Raw genomic sequence first — 19176 nt, forward strand, 5'->3', positions numbered from 1 at the left:
AATGGCGGATGGACAGATGTGACAAGCAGGCGCTTAATAGAAGGAAAAAAAGACTTCAGTGCCAGTCTTTATGGAACATCCCTCATACATAGACTTCTCATATTGGGACTTAATGTGATAGTTAGAAATGCAATATATATATATATATATATATATATATATATATATATATATATATATATATATATATATATATTTTTTTTTTTTTTTTTTTTTTTTTTTTTTTTTTTTTTTTTTTTTTTTTTTTTTTTTTTGCAGTTCCACAAAACAAATTAGAAAAACAGTTAGGTAAGGTACAAGTTTACCCCAAAAGTGTATAGAAATACTCTTCATTAGAAACAACTTTATTAGTTTTACTGTATTCTGTCATTGCACCAAAAACAAACTCTTATTTTTATGAACTGAATCTTTGTTTTCTGTGATGTTGTCATGTTTAAAAATGGACTTGTTTGCCTATTATGCTGTAGTGTTATGCATCATTACCACCAAAATGCTAGTGTTCTTACCATCAGGTGAGCATTTTAAATGATATAACCTCCGATCACAGGAAAAAAATTAACAGACTGAACAAAATGAATGGTAATTTTATGTCATACGAATGTTCAACTGTTAGTAAATTCTGTTTCAAGCTTGTACAGATTAGTTGTCATGCTTAGTATTGAGTGATATGATAACAATACATTCACCATGAAAATTTAATAGCTTATGATCTGAGTGATGTGTGCTCTCCATACCACAAGCTCTTTCTTCGGCAGTGTTTGATAGATACAAGTCTACATTACAGTGAATATAAGGTTTCACATATTTTATGTATTGTGAGATGATGATGGTTAGAAAGGCACAGAATGTTTGCAGTCTCCTCTTGATTACAAGGTTTTCCTCTTTCTCCAAATGAATGACTTTATTTAGCACTAACATAACACTGTATTTTTGATTACAGAGTCATTGTTGCAACCCTTTGATGAATAATAGATAGCAGCAGTTACATACTAAAACAGTATTGTTGCTGGGGCGTAATGTTTCAGCCTATGTTTTGGCCTAGCAGTACTTGTTTTTACATGCCTTAACATTGACAGTCAGTTGAGACTGTAAAAGATATTAAATTGTCATAATGTTTTAGCAGCAGAAATTCTCTGAAAATCATAATTATGCTGAAGCTAGTTTGATATGATAGAATAATCTGTCCTTAAAATGAATGACTGGTGGTTTTGACAGTCTAACAGCCATTTCTTGCCTTTACTACAAGAAGTGCTTCAATAGTTCAGTTTCATAATTCACAACTGTAACTGTTTCAGAATTAAGTGCAACTGGAGAACATGTTTCAGTTGTATATGGAAATATGTTGCTAATGCACACTCACAACGGTTGTATTCAAAATTTGCATCATAAAAACTAGAAGCAGGGTGTAATGCAGGAGTTGTGTGAGGTTAGGAATGAAGATATTCTTTTGTATGCTGAATTGCAATTCTTCGGTGCTGTTCATTTTTGCTTAGTTCAGTTTATAGAATGTGAATGTAGTGTAAATGTGACTGGAAAAGCAGCACATGACCATTGAAAGGTATTCACACTTCAATTAACGTTCACCTACATAATCAAAACATTGACAAAACTTTCAGCTTTGTGCTAAAATAGTGTCTTGTCTTATGCTGCCAGACAGTGCCACAGAGTACCTAAAAGTGTTACACACAAATCTTCTATGCCTTTTTAACTGAAATAAATCCACCTGATGAGGGAGGTATGATCTTCCAAAACACTTAGTGGGAATAATAATAAATATAACTGGTTGCAGTAATTTGTATTTTCAATTAATATTAAGTCAGTAATAAATGACATTTTAAGAAAATATAAGAGAAAGGCTAAAAAAATCACAGTCAAATCATTTCTATTTACGAATTCCTTGTACAAATGGCTAGCACTAGAGTGAACAGTCCTTAAACTGTACAGTGTTTATATTCTTAAAGTACAAAATTGCTTTGATGCCTCTAAATATAGCAATAAAAGCTTTTTATACACAATGAAAGATTTCTATGAACATATGGGTTGTGCTCTGTACAAAAAGTAATTTAATAATAGCACTGCCATAAGCACAAGTGTGGTGAAGTGTCTTGCTTTTGTTGAATATGAGTATTCTTAATGCACTGTGATACCCAAAAATTATATTATTTAAGCATAGTAATTCATTTAGTACTCTTCACTGAATCGTATTTTCTGTTGTGAAGATTTTTGTTGATACTGTTTCTAATATAGATGAGGAATGTAGTTAACATGCACAGGCATGTAAAGATGGCAGAATGCTCTCGAGATGTATTTTGGTGAATGGAAAGTGGACTGCTTTAGTAATTTTTTAATATTTTTTCAGTGTGTACAGTGTTTTTGTTAAGAGGGCACAGAACATAACAAACATGGTTGCTGATGGAAATAGTGATAGTAAAAGAAAATTCTGGTATTTGTAGTAGTCTCTTTCTCTCTTCGTACGTGATATTCACACAGATGAAATCTTTTGCTTTTAAAAATGAGAATTGCTCATCCATGCACCAAATAGGGGTGGCACAGAGTAGTAGAAACAAACGTAAAAAAGATGAAACATTGCAGTCCACCTTCGAGGCTCACTTTCTGTATCACTTTTTCATTGTAAATACCATATGCCACTTCCATTTTGTGATTAATCATCTATCCTCACAGATTATGTGCCATCCTGGATTTCCCATCACTCTTAGTTTTTGCAGTCTGTGTGAATGTACACATCTCTACATGCACTGTTTTTTAGAAGAAACTGCATGTTTGGAAATAGTTGTCTCCATTTATTTCTCTGGTCCTTTTAGCATAAGAAAAATTGTAAAATTGAGCAAGCATGCTACACAGTTCCAAGTGTTCTGTATAGTAAAAAACTTTTATTTGATGGAGATGACTTTTTTTTTTTTTTTTTTTTTTTTTTTTCAAATCAACTTTCAATTAAATCTTCAATGATCAATTATTATTCAGAGTAATTAATTGTTGTTTACAAAGTCATGTTATATTTCAGTTAATATTGATGCATGTAAATCTAGTCGAAAACTTTGAAGAAGTGCTTGTTAGAAAAATTGCTGGCTGTTATTCCAGAATTTTTATTATACATGCATTTTGCACATTTGTTTCAATGAAATAATTCAGAAAATAGTATAAAATTAGCGAAACTGTTTTTTTTGCAGATACTGCATTTAGACTTACAATGTTTGTCATTTAATGTCATATTGAAATACCTACAGCTTTTTACTGGAAGTTGTGAAGCGCTGCAACCTAATCCAGAAACTTATTTCATATTTTCCGCTAGTGTCCTGAACTCATTTCCAATTTGTTCAAAAAAGGAACAGAAATCAAACAACATCCAATGTAGAGTCATGGTTAGAACCTAAAGTGTTGCAGCAATGCCTGGGGGGGGGGGGGGGGGGGGCGCCATTGTCACAATTTTGTCCTGTTACAGCAGCAAATAAGTTCTCAAAAATTAACAGTAATTCTCCTTACTCAGACTGCTGTGATTTGACATGGTTATTTTGGACCTGTAGTAGGCCTTCTGTCATTATTATATAAAATAATTTATCTGTTGGTAGTTGGGCTTGCTTTGTAATAATATAATAATTTCTCTCTTTTCAAACTCCATCAGATAACAGTTAACTGTGGCAAACACAGCGGCTCATGACTCGAGGGGACAACTGAAACAAAGTTGTTATGCAGTTTTTCGTAAATGAAATTTGTAATGCAATTATTTATTTCAGTGCAGGTGCATTTGCAGCATTAAGTTTTGTTTTCTCTTCAGTGACCACAGGCTTGGGAAAACTGTTGAATGCTGGTAATGATGTAGCTCTCCTGCATGTGTGTTTACTTGCTTACTACCCATTAACTTTTTATGATGCTCCTATTATCACATTTCTTTGTTACTTTCAGAGTATATTTTACAAAATTGTTTCCATTAGCAAGAAAAGTGAATATTGCCATAAATTACAAAGCTGTGTCATGGAGCTGCCCAGACAGGTGAACATTTGCCAGAATCAGATTTTCTCTTATCAAGTTTCATATTTTGAAACGACAAGAGAAACTTCCTAAATGAAATTTGATAGCTTCCTTCCTCTCTCAGTCTGTGCAAAAGTATGTTATTCTGTGTACTTTATTGAGACTAAACTATGCTTTTAAATGTTATATATGTGAAAAGATATATATATTTTATAATTAAACTTTTTCATGACATGTAATCTTTAATGACTTTTATGACCCGTTCACAATTTTTCTATTGTCACTAGTGTCTTGCAAAACTTCAAATGTGTACATTAATACTGAAAATGCTGTTAACTGTAACTCACAAAAATATTTGCTATTGTTTAAACAGTTCCATAACTTTGTTGTTGTTGTTTGGTCCTTACCTATCAGCCAGTAAGTAGTTTTTGTATGAATGTAATGTAAAATTCTGTTTTTTATATTAACAAATACATCCTTCACAGCTCCTTAACTAATGTGTTTTACAAAAATTATTTGTGTATAACTTGCATTGTGCTTCCTTTTCAAATGCAGATTCGAATTTTGTATACTTTTTTTGTAATAATAAAGGCTATCAAAGACTTATTTCTGTGTTAAAACATACATTTCTTGAACAGGCATTGTTTGTAATGGTGATTTAAAGCATTTGCATTCGTAGAATGCCATAAATTAAAAACTTTAACATAAATTTCATTTACTACTTTCCTTCTTCCATCCTAGACCACATTTCTCATTTATTTTTGGAATTCATAAATTTAATTTCACTATTCTAAATTAAAGTGCAAATATTCCATCAGAACTTTGGAGAGCCAGCTATGACAAAATTCTTTAATTTGGTGTGCAAGACAGGTGAAATACCATCCGACTTCAAGAATAATATGATATGCAATCTTTAATGGCTTATGACCTGTTCATAATTTTTCTGTTGTCACTAGTGTCTTGATACTTCAAATGTGTACAGTGCTGTTAACTGAAACTCACAAAAATATTCCAAAGAAAGTAGTTGCTGACAATTATCGAACTATCAGTTTTATAAGCCATGTTGCAAAATGATTAAACAAATTCTTTACAGAAGAATGGGAAAACTGGTGGAAGATCAGTTTGGATTCCAGAGAAATGTGGGAACACACGAGGCAATGCTGACCCTACAACTTAGAAGATAGGTTAAGGAAAGAAAAACCTACATTTATAGCATTTGTAGGCTTTTGACAGTGTTGACTGGAATATTCTCTTTGAAATTCTGAATGTAGCGGTAAGACAGAGGGAGCAAAAGACTATTTACCACTTGTACGGAAACAAGTTGGCAGTTTTAAGAGTCGAGGGGTATGAAAGGGCAGCAGTGGTTGAGAAGAGAGTGAAACAGAGTTGTAGCCTATCCCCGATGTTATTAAATCTGTACATTGAACAAGCAGTAAAATAAACCAAAGAAAAATTTGGAGTAGTAATTAAACTTCAGGGAGACGAAATAAAAACTACGAGGTTTGCTGATGACATTGTAATTCTGTCAGAGACAGAAAAGTACTTGGAAAAACTGTTGAACAAAATGGACAATGTCTTGAAAGGAGGATATAAGATGATCATCATCAAAAGCGAAATGAAGATAATGGAATGTAGTCAGATTAAATCAGGGGATGCTAAGGAAATTACTTTAGGAAATGAGGCACTTAAAGTAGTCGGTGAGTTTTGCTATATGGGCAGAAAAATAAGTGATAACGGCCAAAGTAAAGAGGATATAAAATGTAGACTGGCAATGGGAAGAAAAACATTTGTGAAGAAGAGAAATTTGTTAACATTGAATATAGAATTAAGTGTAAGTGTCTTTTCTGAAGATATTAGTATGGAGTGTTGTCATGTATGGAAGTGAAACATGGACGATGAACAGTTTAGACAAAAGGAGAATAGAAGCTTTCAAAATGTGGTGCTACAGAAGAATGTTGAAGATTACATGGTTTGATCACATAACTAATGAGATGGTACTGAATAGAATTGGAGAGAAAAGAAATTTGTGGGACAACTTGATCAAAAGAATGGATTAGTTGATAGGACACAATTTGAAACATCAAGGAATCATTAGTTTAGTATTGCAGGAAAGTGTGGAGGGGTAAAAATTGTAGAGGGAGATCAAGAAATGAATACAGTAAGCAACTTCAGACGGATGTAGGCTGCAGCTGTTATTCAGAGAGTAGCATGGAGACCTGCATCAAACCAGTCTTCAGATGAAGACCACACCACCAACAAAGTGCAAATTAGTTTAGTCCCAGTCAGGCAACAGCACCAGAAGGAAACAATGGTTGGATGTGTGTTCTCTGTAAATAAATTTCCTCCTAAAGCTAAACCATTTTCTGCCCTTCAATGTGCCTGCCCACTGCATAGAACCTGTTCTGTCTGTTGGATAGTGTTCTACCTTCATATGCATATTTCTTACCTGTTCCTCATTATGTTTATCATTATTATTTAATATTCAACATTAATTATAAGTGAAATATGGTTAACCAGATTTGTCAGGACGCTGCTCTAGTGATAGGAAAGCTTGGAACAAAGTCCTTGATTGTCAGGTAGTGGTTTTTGTTTCAGTTTGGTGAATGTGTGCTTCATCTGGAGTAGCCATTTTACTTAATAGTAAGTATATACAAAGAAAACTCACTATATCTTTTTATATGACACCATGATTAACTTAAGAATTACACTCGCCAGCAGTTATTTAATATTTTTGGCAATGTATGCACCATGAGAGGCGGGAGGAAGAAGGCAAGGATATTTTTTTTGTAAGACTCAAAACATTTTAACACAGTAATCAAAAATGACTTTGTAAAACTAAAAAAAAAAAAAAATGACAAAGTAACATTACTGTGAATAGTCACTTTGGAACTTTTAGTTACTTCCGTAGGGAGGAAAGAGGAATAGTTTTGGGAAGGAAAGGCAGATCACTAATTTCCCAAATTTAAAGTGAGATAAAGATCTCTAGCAGGGTCACAAATTTAATATCCTGTGGTCAAGATGATCTTTGAAATAAATTAAATTACAAATTATGTGGCACCATAAACACAAAGTTTACCAACAAAATCAGATTTTATAAAGTGATGTCAGCATATGTGTTGCATGATTGTGAGAAGAAAGAAGAAGAGAGCTGTTGAAACAGTGGAAAAGCAGTTCCTGAGAACAGCAGCTTTGATGTACCCATAGAATTGAAGTAAGAAATGAAAACATCAAATAGGAATTTAAAATAAGTAAACATATAGAAGAAGACCACAGAGGGGAAAAGTAGCTAATCATGTCTTACAAATGGAAGGCAAAAGGCTTTGCTCTGCATACCAACGGATCAGAAGGATGTTGATGTTTGACATCCAAAGACGAGGGGAGATAATGACTGTAGAATTCCTATTTGAATGAAATAGATTGCATATTTGAAAAAGAAGAGGAAGAAAAGGCTATGAGAAGTTGGATAGCCAGTGGGCAACTACAGAGTGAAAAAATACATATGTATACAAAAGTTAAAAAATATCGAACAGTGTACTTGTTTTTCTTGGTTAATAGTTGGGGTCTGCCAGCCAAATCAGCTCATGGTGTATACGTGGACAAAGAAAAAACTTCCCGGTTAAAAATACACTTTCTCCCAGGTGACAGTATCACTTCCCTTATCAATCCTTTGAATAGTTATGGTTTTATACCCGGGGGTACAATATCCCGGCACTTTAAATAACGAAACTCAGGGAAAAAGACATGTTTTGGAAACATCTTTGATGTGCAGCAACATGTACGCTGCATATTTTCGTATTACGAAAGTATACACTGGTATTCCACCAAACACCGCATGTTACTTTCCGAATCATTGAAATTGAGATTTCGATGCGCTTTTGTAGCTCATGTCACGTAATCTCGCCAGCCGATGACAGTGGATATTCAGTACACATGTAGTCAGCCACTAACACCACTGTTAAGTAGCACGAACACACAAACAGGGACAGTTAATAGTTTAAATTAATATACATAGTACATCTTTGATGTGCAGCAACATGTACGCTGCATATTTTCGTATTACGAAAGTATACACTGGTATTCCACCAAACACCGCATGTTACTTTCCGAATCATTGAAATTGAGATTTCGATGCGCTTTTGTAGCTCATGTCACGTAATCTCGCCAGCCGATGACAGTGGATATTCAGTACACATGTAGTCAGCCACTAACACCACTGTTAAGTAGCACGAACACACAAACAGGGACAGTTAATAGTTTAAATTAATATACATAGTACTGCTACAAGAAAAGCAAAGTTTTCACATATAATATTATTCTCAAGCTGCAAGAGAAGCTAAGCTTTCGCATATACTGTTGATCTTTTTTGCGCGTGTTACACTTTAAGATATATCACACAAATGTGCCAGTAAAATTTTTAATAATGGACTAATGACCTCAGAAGTTGAGTCCCATAGTGCTCAGAGCCATTTAATAATGGCATAAATGTCTGAGGGTTCAAAATTCTTCTAAATGGCGCATTATCAAAGAGTTGATTTTTAAATGAGAGTCAAACGCTCTGTGATTTAATAAATTCATAGTACATTCTTGCACATAGTTCAACTTATGTAATAGGATATTTATTTTGAAAGGAACGCTTTACAAACCACTATTCGCAATATTTTCCCGTGACCTGTTGGAAATAGGTTCGTTTCAGTAGTTGCCAGAAAGCGCAGATAACAGGCGACACCGCACTTGGGTGGCTATCGTGACGTAGGGTTGGGTTGGGTTGTTTTGGGAGAAGAGACCAAACAGCGAGGTCATCGGGTTGGGGAAGGAAGTCGGCCGTGCCCTTTCAAAGGAACCATCCCAGCATTTGCCTGGAGCGATTTAGGGAAATCACGGAAAACCTAAATCAGGATGGCCGGATGCGGGATTGAACCATCGTCCTCCCAAATGAGAGTCCAGTGTGCTAACCACTGCGCCACCTCGCTCGGCATCATGACGAAGGAAGCCCGTATGTACGTACGTGTAAAACATTGAAAGATCATACATTATGTCATAAAAGTAACAAGACATCAGAGGATACTGCAAGAGCACCGGAATTTCGTGAACAATATTAAAATGTGTACATTTAAAGTGCATACTTAAAGTGGACATTCGTATGTCCGGATTCCCTATGATATAGACCTCGACACGGTATTAACCTTTCCAGTGTGTTTTCAGGATGTAAATTTTCTTGGAGCACAAGTAACGTATTATATCATGTTTGGTTCTTTATTGTGACATAATGCCATACGTGCTAGAAAATGAAAACGTGCACTTGAAATGCATCGAACAGTTGAAATTAGCCAGTACTGTGGAACTAAACATTTCGTTTCAAATACATTGACTGCCTCTGCGGGAAAGGTTAACAAAAGTCAAATTTCTTTAGCAAACAGACAAAAATAACTTCATTGTTCCGCAAGGCGATTAATGCTTGACTGTCAGAAAGGTGGAAATAAAATAAAATCTGAAACTAATGACACATTTTAGCCTTCCGTAAATATGTGAATGTGTTTTAATTCATTCAGTAGCTCCCGGCCACAGATATCAGTTTTGTTTTCATTTGACGTGAGAGTAAACGCAGGGGAAACAGCAAAATCACTAAACATTTCTTTCTGCGAAAGAATCTATTACCTCATCGAAGTTCGTCAAATGTTTTGCTACATGCAAAATCGAAACGTCGTTATCTAATACTAAAAACGTTAATACAAATAACACCCAATACTGGTGTGGTTTCTCGATCTGATTACGTCTATTTTGTCACTGTCTGCTAGATAAAACAAAATAGGCCTTTCTAATATGGCTGCAATTTTGTAACACACCAAATAAACGTGACTGTTTTGGCATAAATGGCCATTTTTATAACACGACAGAATATAATCCACAAAGTACCAATATCAAATGCCTATTAGGCCTACTACAAGCAAAAAGCTTTATGTTAGGAAATAGTTTCACATTTCATTCATACGCACCAGCTTCTCAAGCATGAGATCGAAAAGTAGTATTACGAAATTTTTATGTAAATATGGTATCGTCTTATTCTTCCATAATTTGTGTGATGTCCCTGTTACTTCTCCTTCCTCATTCTAACAATCTTGTCATCACCACTTCTGTAGCTACTCCTGCCATTGTCAAAATTTGTCCACTGATTAACTTCACTAACGCTGTCAGAATCACATTTTTAGTTACCCCGCGATTATTTTCCGGTTGGGCGTTATTATGTATTCGAATAACACGTTTTCCGCGTTACTTCCGGACTAGAACTTATGCGTCTCCTAGTCAGGGACTTTACAGCTAGTCTTACAAGTGTAGCCATCTGGCCAAAAATTTTCTGGCAAAATTTTATTTTCTTGGATACACCGAGAAGATAATACGTAATCTTTCTCGCCTGTTATTCCTGTTAGTCGTTTATTTCCATTCTGGTAGTCTGAATCTATGGATTTCGCTAGTAATTATAACAATGCTGATCATTCGCAAACCCAATCAACCACATAATCAGCGAGCGATTGGCATTCATCCGTTTACTCCCTCAGCTCGTATTGCCCCGTCCCCTTTTGTCTGCGGAAAGTTTATTTCTAGATGCGACGAGGATTCTCCTGACAGAGACATAACGTACACTATGCATGCATTCAAGTCAACTTATGATTCATTCAGAAATCAACTTAAAATGTGTTCAAAAACCAACAGCGAAGCATTTCAAAATCCTATGAATAATTGATAGACAAAAGTGCACTGGGTGCTAGGCGCTTTGTGAAACAAGTTTTTTTTTCCTCGAGAATATGAATTTGGTGCCCCCTTCTTCCGGTAGCATCTAGCTGCTTGCTGCGACTGCTTGCACAGCCAACAGCTACGTTCCTGTAGCCAGAAGCGGAAGACTCTACTACTCATACGTAACTCAACTGCGCATGCGCATGAGCCCGTGTGTAACTGCTAAAACATGTAAACAGTTGCGACTTCACGCTCAATGGAGGCAATTTGTTGTTATGAATCAGTGCATAGTCTCCCTAAAGCCTTTGACACATTTTTAATTGGCAGACGCTTGCATGAGCACTGTGCGTTGTTGTTGTATATGGCGCATTTCCTTTGCAATTCAAGTTATTTTCGTTTTTTTTCTCTCGTGTATGTTTTATGGTTGAAGTATTATTCTGTAGTAGCGGGATACAGTAATATCCTTTGTTAGAGTATCGGTTCTTACCAGTCACAATTACGAAAATTTAACTGAAAACTCAAACAATGAAAAATTCCCGGAATTCTAAAAATATCCCGGGTTTTTCCCGGTTTTCTCCCGGATGAAAAGCTTCCCGGGTTTTTCCCGGATCTCCCGGGTCTTATACACTCTGGAGCTGTATACAGATGAATTTGGAATTGTAATTTTTGCATCACTGGACTGAGTCTCTTTGGTATCCACATCTATACCCAGCAAGCAATCTTAAGGTGTGTGGTGGAGGTTACTTTGTGTAACATTGTCCCTCTTTGTGTTCTAGTCACGTATGGTTCACAGGAAGAGTGATTGCTGGTAGCATTCATGTGGGCTTGAATCTCTAATTCTATCTTCATGATGTTTTCACAAGATATACTTGGAGGAAGCAATATGTGGGTTGACTCTTCTAGGACTGTACATTCTTGGAACCTTAGCAGTAAACCATAACATGATTGAGAACACCTCTCTTTCAGTGTCTGACACTGAAGTTGGGTGAGCATCTCTGTGATGTTTTCATGCTTACTAAATGAATCTGTAACAAAATGTGCTGCTCTTCTTCGGATCTTCACCATTTCCTCTATCAGTCCTGTCTGTATGGCATGGATCCCATGACAGGCAATATTCAAATATTGGTTGAACGAGTGTTTTTACAAGCTTCTTCCATTGTTGATGGACTAAATTTCCTGAGAATTCTTCCAATGAATCTCAGTCTAGCATCTGCCATACTTGCGATTAATTTTGTGTTGTCGTTCCATTTCAAATCTCTACATGTGCATAGTCCTTGATGTTTAATGGAAGTAACTACTTGCAGTAATTTCTCTGAAATTTTGTAATAGTACAATAAAGGATCTTTTTGTCTATTTATTCATGGTATGTTACATTTATTTTTAAGGTCAGTTGCCACTCCATGCACCAAGCATCACTTCTCTGCAGATCTTCCTGCGTTTTGGCATTTTGTTACTTTCACATCCGAAGACCACTTCTCCATTCAGAATGGCATTCTGTGTTCCGTTTGCTAGAAACTCATAGGTTCCGGCAACACAATTGGTCTGATGTTTACTTCCTTAGGTGGCAGTGCAGAACTGTATTAGATGCCTTTTAGAAGTTAAGGAAATAGATTCTATCTGGGTGCCTGTATCTATTGCTTTCTGCATTGGAAGCAATATATTAAATGAGTCAACTGCCACCCTAAATACCGAGCAAGATGGCGCAGTGGTTAGACACTGGACTGGCATTCAGGAGGACGACGGTTCAATCCCGCGTCCGGCCATCCTGATTTGGGTTTTCCGTGGTTTCCCTAAATCACTCCAGGCAAATGCCGGGATGGTTCCTCTGAAAGGGCACAGCCGACGTCCTTCCCCATCCTTCCGTAATCCGATGAGACCGATGACCACGTTGTCTGGTCTCCTTCCCCAACCAACCAACCACCCCAAATAGTGTTTGAGAAAACTCCAGAAAATTGTACTTGGTTAAATGTTGCTCATCTTTTGCCTCAATTTTTCAGTAAATTATCTGTATTGTATATTTCTTATCAGTAGACAATTACAAAATTTTACAATGAAACTTGGAAAGCTACCAAATTTGTAGTTTTAAGACATGCCTAATCAGTGCTCAAAACACCATAATGAAGTAATGCAAAAATTTAATCATGATGATGATTTTAATGATTTTTTAAATTAGAAAGAACAGATTTTGCACTACATGAGACACCCTGTATCAACATTACTTTCCACAAATTCCATTTAAATGAGAAGACTTAGGGCTGGTTACAATATATCTCTCAAATTAGCTGTTTACCCTTACTAATGCTAGTATTGTCATACTACCAGAATCTTTCACGTAACAGAAAACCTGCGCATCTAGGAAATAAAACACTACCAGCTGCATTTTTTTCATTAATTGGCACCTCACACTTAGCATACGTGCAGTTACACCCATGATTATGTATCATGGGGAGTTAATGATTTAATTTTTAGGGATTTGGAAACAGGTTCTCTGCTGAAGTGTGAAACAAGCACTTTCACTATCAGTTACTGTTCATTCAGATGACATAGTGGAACTATTGCAAATAAAGTGTAACTATTAATTTTTAAAAAAAATATTTTTAGATTGCTCACGTTCTTGTTATATTTGTTGGCAACACATTAAAAAATTTAGCACCAGTATGTGTAATTACTGTTTGATATTTGAAAAGAAATATAATTTCGCTATGAAAACTGCTTTTTTGAAAATAGAATGCTATCCAATTTTCGCAAAACTGGTAGTTACAAACACTAAAAATCGTAACATGTAATATCCCTAAAGAGGCAACAACATGTGCTTAACATCTTTACAATTTTCTGTAGGCTTACATTCAACCCTAAACATTATTTTCTAAATCAATAATAATTTAGACTACGCATATTGTACTAACACCTTCATATTACTCTAAGCGAAGTTTATAAGCCAGAGGTCAGCTGAGCCTTCTTTGGGTGGAAATATAATGTTACATATAATATATTGGTAATATAGGGCATCCATGCTAGACGTATACAAAAACATTTGTTTATATTTCAGTGCCTATTAATGTTTACAGGTTTATTTCTCCAGCAGTGTACACAGGAGCTCAGACATTTTTATGTCCATTGGTACAGTTCAGTGTGGACACCATTTATAGCTCGACAGATATGCGAATGGCACTCCACTTCTCGCCACACATTCATAAGCATGACAGTGTTACGGCCTTGCTGCAGCATAGATCTGTTTTCTCAAATCTACTAAATCTCAAAATCCTTGTTCTGTATGCAGTGTCCTTGATAAAACCCCAGGCACTGAAATCCACTGAAGTCAGATCGGGAGACTAAAGGGGCCAGGATGTGGGGACCCCATTCATTTTCCCCCTCTTCCAGTCAAATGCTAAGAAAACATCTCTTGGAGGATTGGGGGGGGGGGGGGGGGGGGGGGGGTGTCAGTACCATTCGATTGGAATATGTCGTCGAGATGTGTGTGCCCAGTGACGTGCTTGTGCCTTGAGACTCAGTGCTGTTCATGAAATGATGAGGTTCACAGCTTGGAGATTGCGTCTATTGACTGCATATTTACCCAACAACAGAAAATACCAAGTTCTGAGGTGTGTATAGCTGTAGGCTGAATACCCTTTATTGTGGCAAGGGTTTTTATGCATTGTGGACAGCTATCCAGGATGAAATCTCATTCACTTGTAATTATACTCATAATTATACTTTAAATAGAGAAAATTATAGAAATTACTACAAAGGAAAAAGAGGAAAAATAGCAAGTAAAAATTGTTTAGTTATTAATCTTTATTTTATTTGCACTATCCTCCCATTTCTAATTTCGTTTTGTATCTCAGTCGTTATGAACACATTGTGATATTCTGCCACTGGAAATGTATGGCAGTTTATACAGATATATATATATATATATGTATTTTTTTTATCCATTGTCTATGTATTGTCCCTTTTCCTCTTATTACAAAACAGAATACATCTACATTTCAGATTTTCAGCTCCATCCATTGGTTGTGTCTTTCAATTAAATATTTACAGTACTGAACGAAGTTTACAAAAATATATATTTCAAATGTGAACAGTAAATTCCATTCAGCTTGAGGCACTAGGCCAACAATAAAACATTTGTTTGCAGTTATAAATAAAAAATTTATTGGTGTATCCCAAAATTCAGAATTTTGTTGGCATTAAATTACACTCAGGAACCATTAACATTTGTAACCAACCACAAAACAAAATACACGCAAAGCATGTCAAAAAGTTACACTTAAGATACCCTCACAATGCTAATAACAAATGGGCATTTCTTCATATGCAATCTTCAGTTACATTACAATATGCACGTTTCTGGGTGTGTGACTTACAATTTAGTATTGTCTGAGCTATGAGTAGTAGTGTGAAAGCATTGACATATAAGTACTTTCATAGTAATGATTGAAGTTTGTGACTGGAGAATGTTTGGTTGGAACTGTGCGTTTTTAAAATAAAGCATACAGCAGTTCTCAAAATTTAAAAAAACAGTTACAGTTGCACCATGTACCAGTACAAACCTTGAGCCAATTGTGTATATGCAAAAGGAAATGCAAGTTTCACTGCCATCCAGGAATAGCAGACTTAAAGCTCATACAGTAATTTTGGGGAATATGCAATTACAATGAAGATGATGCAAACTTTAACACTGCTCCTCATAAAGCAAATGGACTTCCAAGTTAAACAATACAATCCTTGATATTGTGTTTCACATATTCCTTGTTCTCCTTTGTTAAGTAATCTTACAACATAAAAACATCACCACTTGTTTCTTTTAAAAGCATTCTTAAAATCACATTTTACATACAATTAGAAAATACAAATAAAATAAAACTACCAGGAAGAATTCTGTACACATGGAGTATTTCAACTTCTATGAAACATGATATGAGTGATTACACAGAAAATCACATTGATTTAGTGCAACTCATCATTCAGTAGTAATCTTCATGCACCAGTACATTTCTGTACTTATAATCCTAGCCTACATCATATTACTTTACAGTCCACAATTTCTGAGTATTTCAGAAACATCAACAAGTCACATCACACTTGAGTCTTATGTGCAACTGTTAAAAATATACAGCCAATTATGTATTGTCAATCATCTGCAACAAGGTAGTTATTCTTGATTGAAGAGAGAAGTGAAATGAACATAAGCTGCTATTTTAAAATACTAAATTTAATTAAATCTTATACCTCACATCCACACATTGATGAAAAGGGTAGAGAAGGGAGGACAAGGTTTGTCTGGGAAATAATGAAGAATGGTAATAAATAGTTTCAAAATGATACTTCCAATGAAGTCAATTTGACAACCTGACATATCCACATTTATACTTTTCTTTTTGTAAACAGGGACGTTCTGGCAATACTCACTCACTCACTCACTCTCATTCTTTCTTATCTTCTCTCTTCAAGCAAGTTGCACCATCAGCTCATATCATTGCCTTTTTGGTCCACAACTCTGATTTTATACCTGAGCTGGCTTCTGTGCACCAACAACCATCATGAGTTTCTGTGCAAGATGTGTTGCCGCTACTGCAAGAAAAAGGAGAAAATTAAGGGTTTAGAGTAGCGTACAGAGATGAGCCTTAGAGTTCATTTCTGAAACATATGATTGCTTTGTAGTAAATGTTTACATTTTCTTGCAACTGATCTGTATTAATTACTTAAATAAGGGGCTTGATTATCAGTGGAAGTGAAGTTGTAAGACATCATATTAAAAATTAATTGGAAATTTTTCTAAAATACATCTTCACCTCATACTGAAACTGTGCAAAGCTGGGACTACCGTTTTTTTTCTTCAGTGTAGGTGACAGAATGTTCAGATTAACCACAAAGTTTTGATCTTCCAAGGATATGCTAGTTTTGAATTAATATTGTCAGGTTTTATACAATTTTATGTCCTCTTAGATGGTCCCTTGGTGTACAGACCAAGTGAGCTGCTTAATTTAATACTTTCTTTTTTAATAATGGATTTTAAATGTGTTAAGTACGCATATATAAAACAGTCTGACAATGTTCCCATCAAATTAAAATGTCCAACAGGTAGCAACAACTGTTAGAATACTTTTGTGTGTGTGTGTGTGTGTGTGTGGGTGGTGAAGATCTAAGTTATTGTGCTTTGACAACAATCATTACAAAGTGGCAGAAAAGAATAACTGACCATAAGAGTCACAGAGCAGCATGCTCATTACTTTGCCTGCATTTGGCTTATGTACACATCATCTTAAAAAAAGTTTAAGCAACAAATTGTTGTGCTGCAATCTCTTGGACACAAACATCACTACAAACTGCACATTTGCTCATTCCTTTGTTTTGTTTGTTTGCGGGTGTAAAATCAACGAAGGTCATGCATGCCCATTTCATAACCTTGGTTCGTCAAGAAGTAAAAAGGAACTATTCGTTAAACCCAATTTATGGATGGAAAGCGAACTAAGAACAATGAATTCCTCATGGAGAAAGGTCCATAAAATACACTGTAGAGACAGTGGAGGTCCCAAACCAAAGAGTAAATGTCCTTCATCATATTGCTAAGCCAAATAAAAAAAACAATGGGCACGAAGTGGTGGGGGATCACCACATTACAAATGGCGATGGCTAAAACAATGCTCAATATACACTCTAGCTAAAATGATCTCCTCTTGGTAGAGGGTCAAATGAGGTTCACCAAGCCGCTGGGAGAGGTTCAATTCCTCAGAGCTTGTTCCTTTGAAGAGAAGACCCGTGGTGGTGCCAAAATTACACCACCTGCTGGCAGACAGCAACACAGAGATCATCCAAAGGGATGAAAGACCTAGTGGACTGAGGTAGGAGGACTGCTTGAAGTACTATCACTAAGTTCCAAGTGCAGTTTGAATCCACAGTAGTTTCCTTAGGAAGTGAGTGAATTCCAAGATGAATACGGGCCACTGCATTTAAGCCAAGGTGGTAAAGGGTTCCCACACATCAAGAACAATGGTAGGTAGCTTGAAGTTAAGCTGCCAGAGCAATAGCCCAAAGCCAACTCCGGGAGGTAACAGAAGGAGAGTGTGCTCCATACTAGTGATCAAGGAAGCCACCGAAGAATGAGGCGTATGATCGGTGGCCAGGCATGGCAGACAAATGGTATGTGTACCTCCTGAGAACAACATCATGTCGGTATGACAGCAGTAGTTTAGTAGCTTCTTTATAGAGGCTGTTGACCAGGCTCATGTAAAAGTGCCAGTGGCCAATAGATTCCACGATGGTGGATTGTATTAAGATGGCGTAAAATGGATGGACGTGCAGATGCATTAACAAAACACCAATAGTCTAGTTTCAAACAAAGAAGGGTGGTCTTATCCACACCCCCAAAAGGATCTCCTCTCTTAAAATTCTCTTGGAAGAAATTTGATCTCTCCATTTAAAAGAGACCTATGATCAGTCATGTCCATAGCTCTCCCATGTCTTTAATTATTGCTGCCATTCAGGCTCCACCCACAAAAACATTGCATCTATTACATTATTCCTGCTCATTCCATTCTTTTCCAGGTTGGCTACACTCAGTCAACCTGTAGAATCAATTTTCATAGATCTGACTACTTTGCCTCCCAATGAATTTTCATCTGACACTTTCAGCCTGAATATCCCCACTGACGTAATGGTAAAGGTCACTGTGGAAGCTTGTTAGAGATCATTTACATTGCGTAATTTGTAATACGTACTCCTTCAGTGCAGGATGATGATATCATCATACAATATGTGGTGTCCAGATTCTGTACGATAAACAATGACAATTTTCAAACAATGATCTCGTCAGTATGTTTCCCAACTGGAGGCTATATAGTCAAAATCCTCCTTTTACTGGAGTTGTGGACAAGTTATTTTGTACACACATTGAGACACTGCCGTAGCCTTAAGTACCTACCTCTTAACACTAGAATGGCAGCGTTTCTGAAAATCATAAAATGCCATGAAATATTTTCATATTCGACTTGAACAAGTACTTTATTTTAGCGGATGTACAGTGTCAAAATTTTAACTTTACACACCCTCTAGCCCAGGCAAATAGAACAAATCAGATGCTTCTTTTGCATTATGTGTGGTCTAGAATGGACCTTAGGCAGCTTACAAAAGTACCATTTGTTCATGGGCAGTTCCTCAGAAAACCCCCAAAGAAAATGATTTTTTGGTACAAGAAAGTACCAACTGTGGGGATGGACACTTCTAAAATTACTACTTATGGAAAATCCTTGAAATTTTTATCATATAGTCTTAAGACAATATTCTTGGGGAATTTTCAGTTTTTTTTTTTTTAAATCATTATCCATTACTTACACACGTAATGTCCAATCTGAGGTGTAATTGTAGTTATAACTGGATAGTGAACACATGGCATGGTTGTGAGGTCACCGAACTATGCTTTTAAATCACCATTTTCTCCACCAATAAAACTTTATGACA

General features: G+C 35.9%; 2 protein-coding genes across 2 annotated transcripts in view; one reads left to right on the forward strand and one right to left on the reverse strand.

Moving 5' to 3' along the window:
- Nucleotides 1-13853, forward strand: part of LOC126475048 (copine-8-like) — a 219517-nt gene extending 205664 nt beyond the window's left edge. Inside the window, exons 10-11 of the mRNA XM_050102598.1 lie at nucleotides 6583-6627; nucleotides 13785-13853. Coding sequence (XP_049958555.1) covers nucleotides 6583-6612 — 30 coding nt within the window. The 3' untranslated portion in view covers nucleotides 6613-6627; nucleotides 13785-13853. The remainder of the gene's footprint in view (nucleotides 1-6582; nucleotides 6628-13784) is intronic.
- A 673-nt stretch (nucleotides 13854-14526) lies between these two features.
- Nucleotides 14527-19176, reverse strand: part of LOC126475049 (large neutral amino acids transporter small subunit 1) — a 381454-nt gene continuing 376804 nt past the window's right edge. The window contains exon 12 of the mRNA XM_050102599.1: nucleotides 14527-16290. Within this exon, the coding sequence (XP_049958556.1) occupies nucleotides 16288-16290 (3 nt within the window). The 3' untranslated portion in view covers nucleotides 14527-16287. The remainder of the gene's footprint in view (nucleotides 16291-19176) is intronic.

This window comes from Schistocerca serialis, chromosome 4 (assembly GCF_023864345.2).
Source record: "Schistocerca serialis cubense isolate TAMUIC-IGC-003099 chromosome 4, iqSchSeri2.2, whole genome shotgun sequence".
Lineage (NCBI taxonomy): Eukaryota > Metazoa > Arthropoda > Insecta > Orthoptera > Acrididae > Schistocerca > Schistocerca serialis.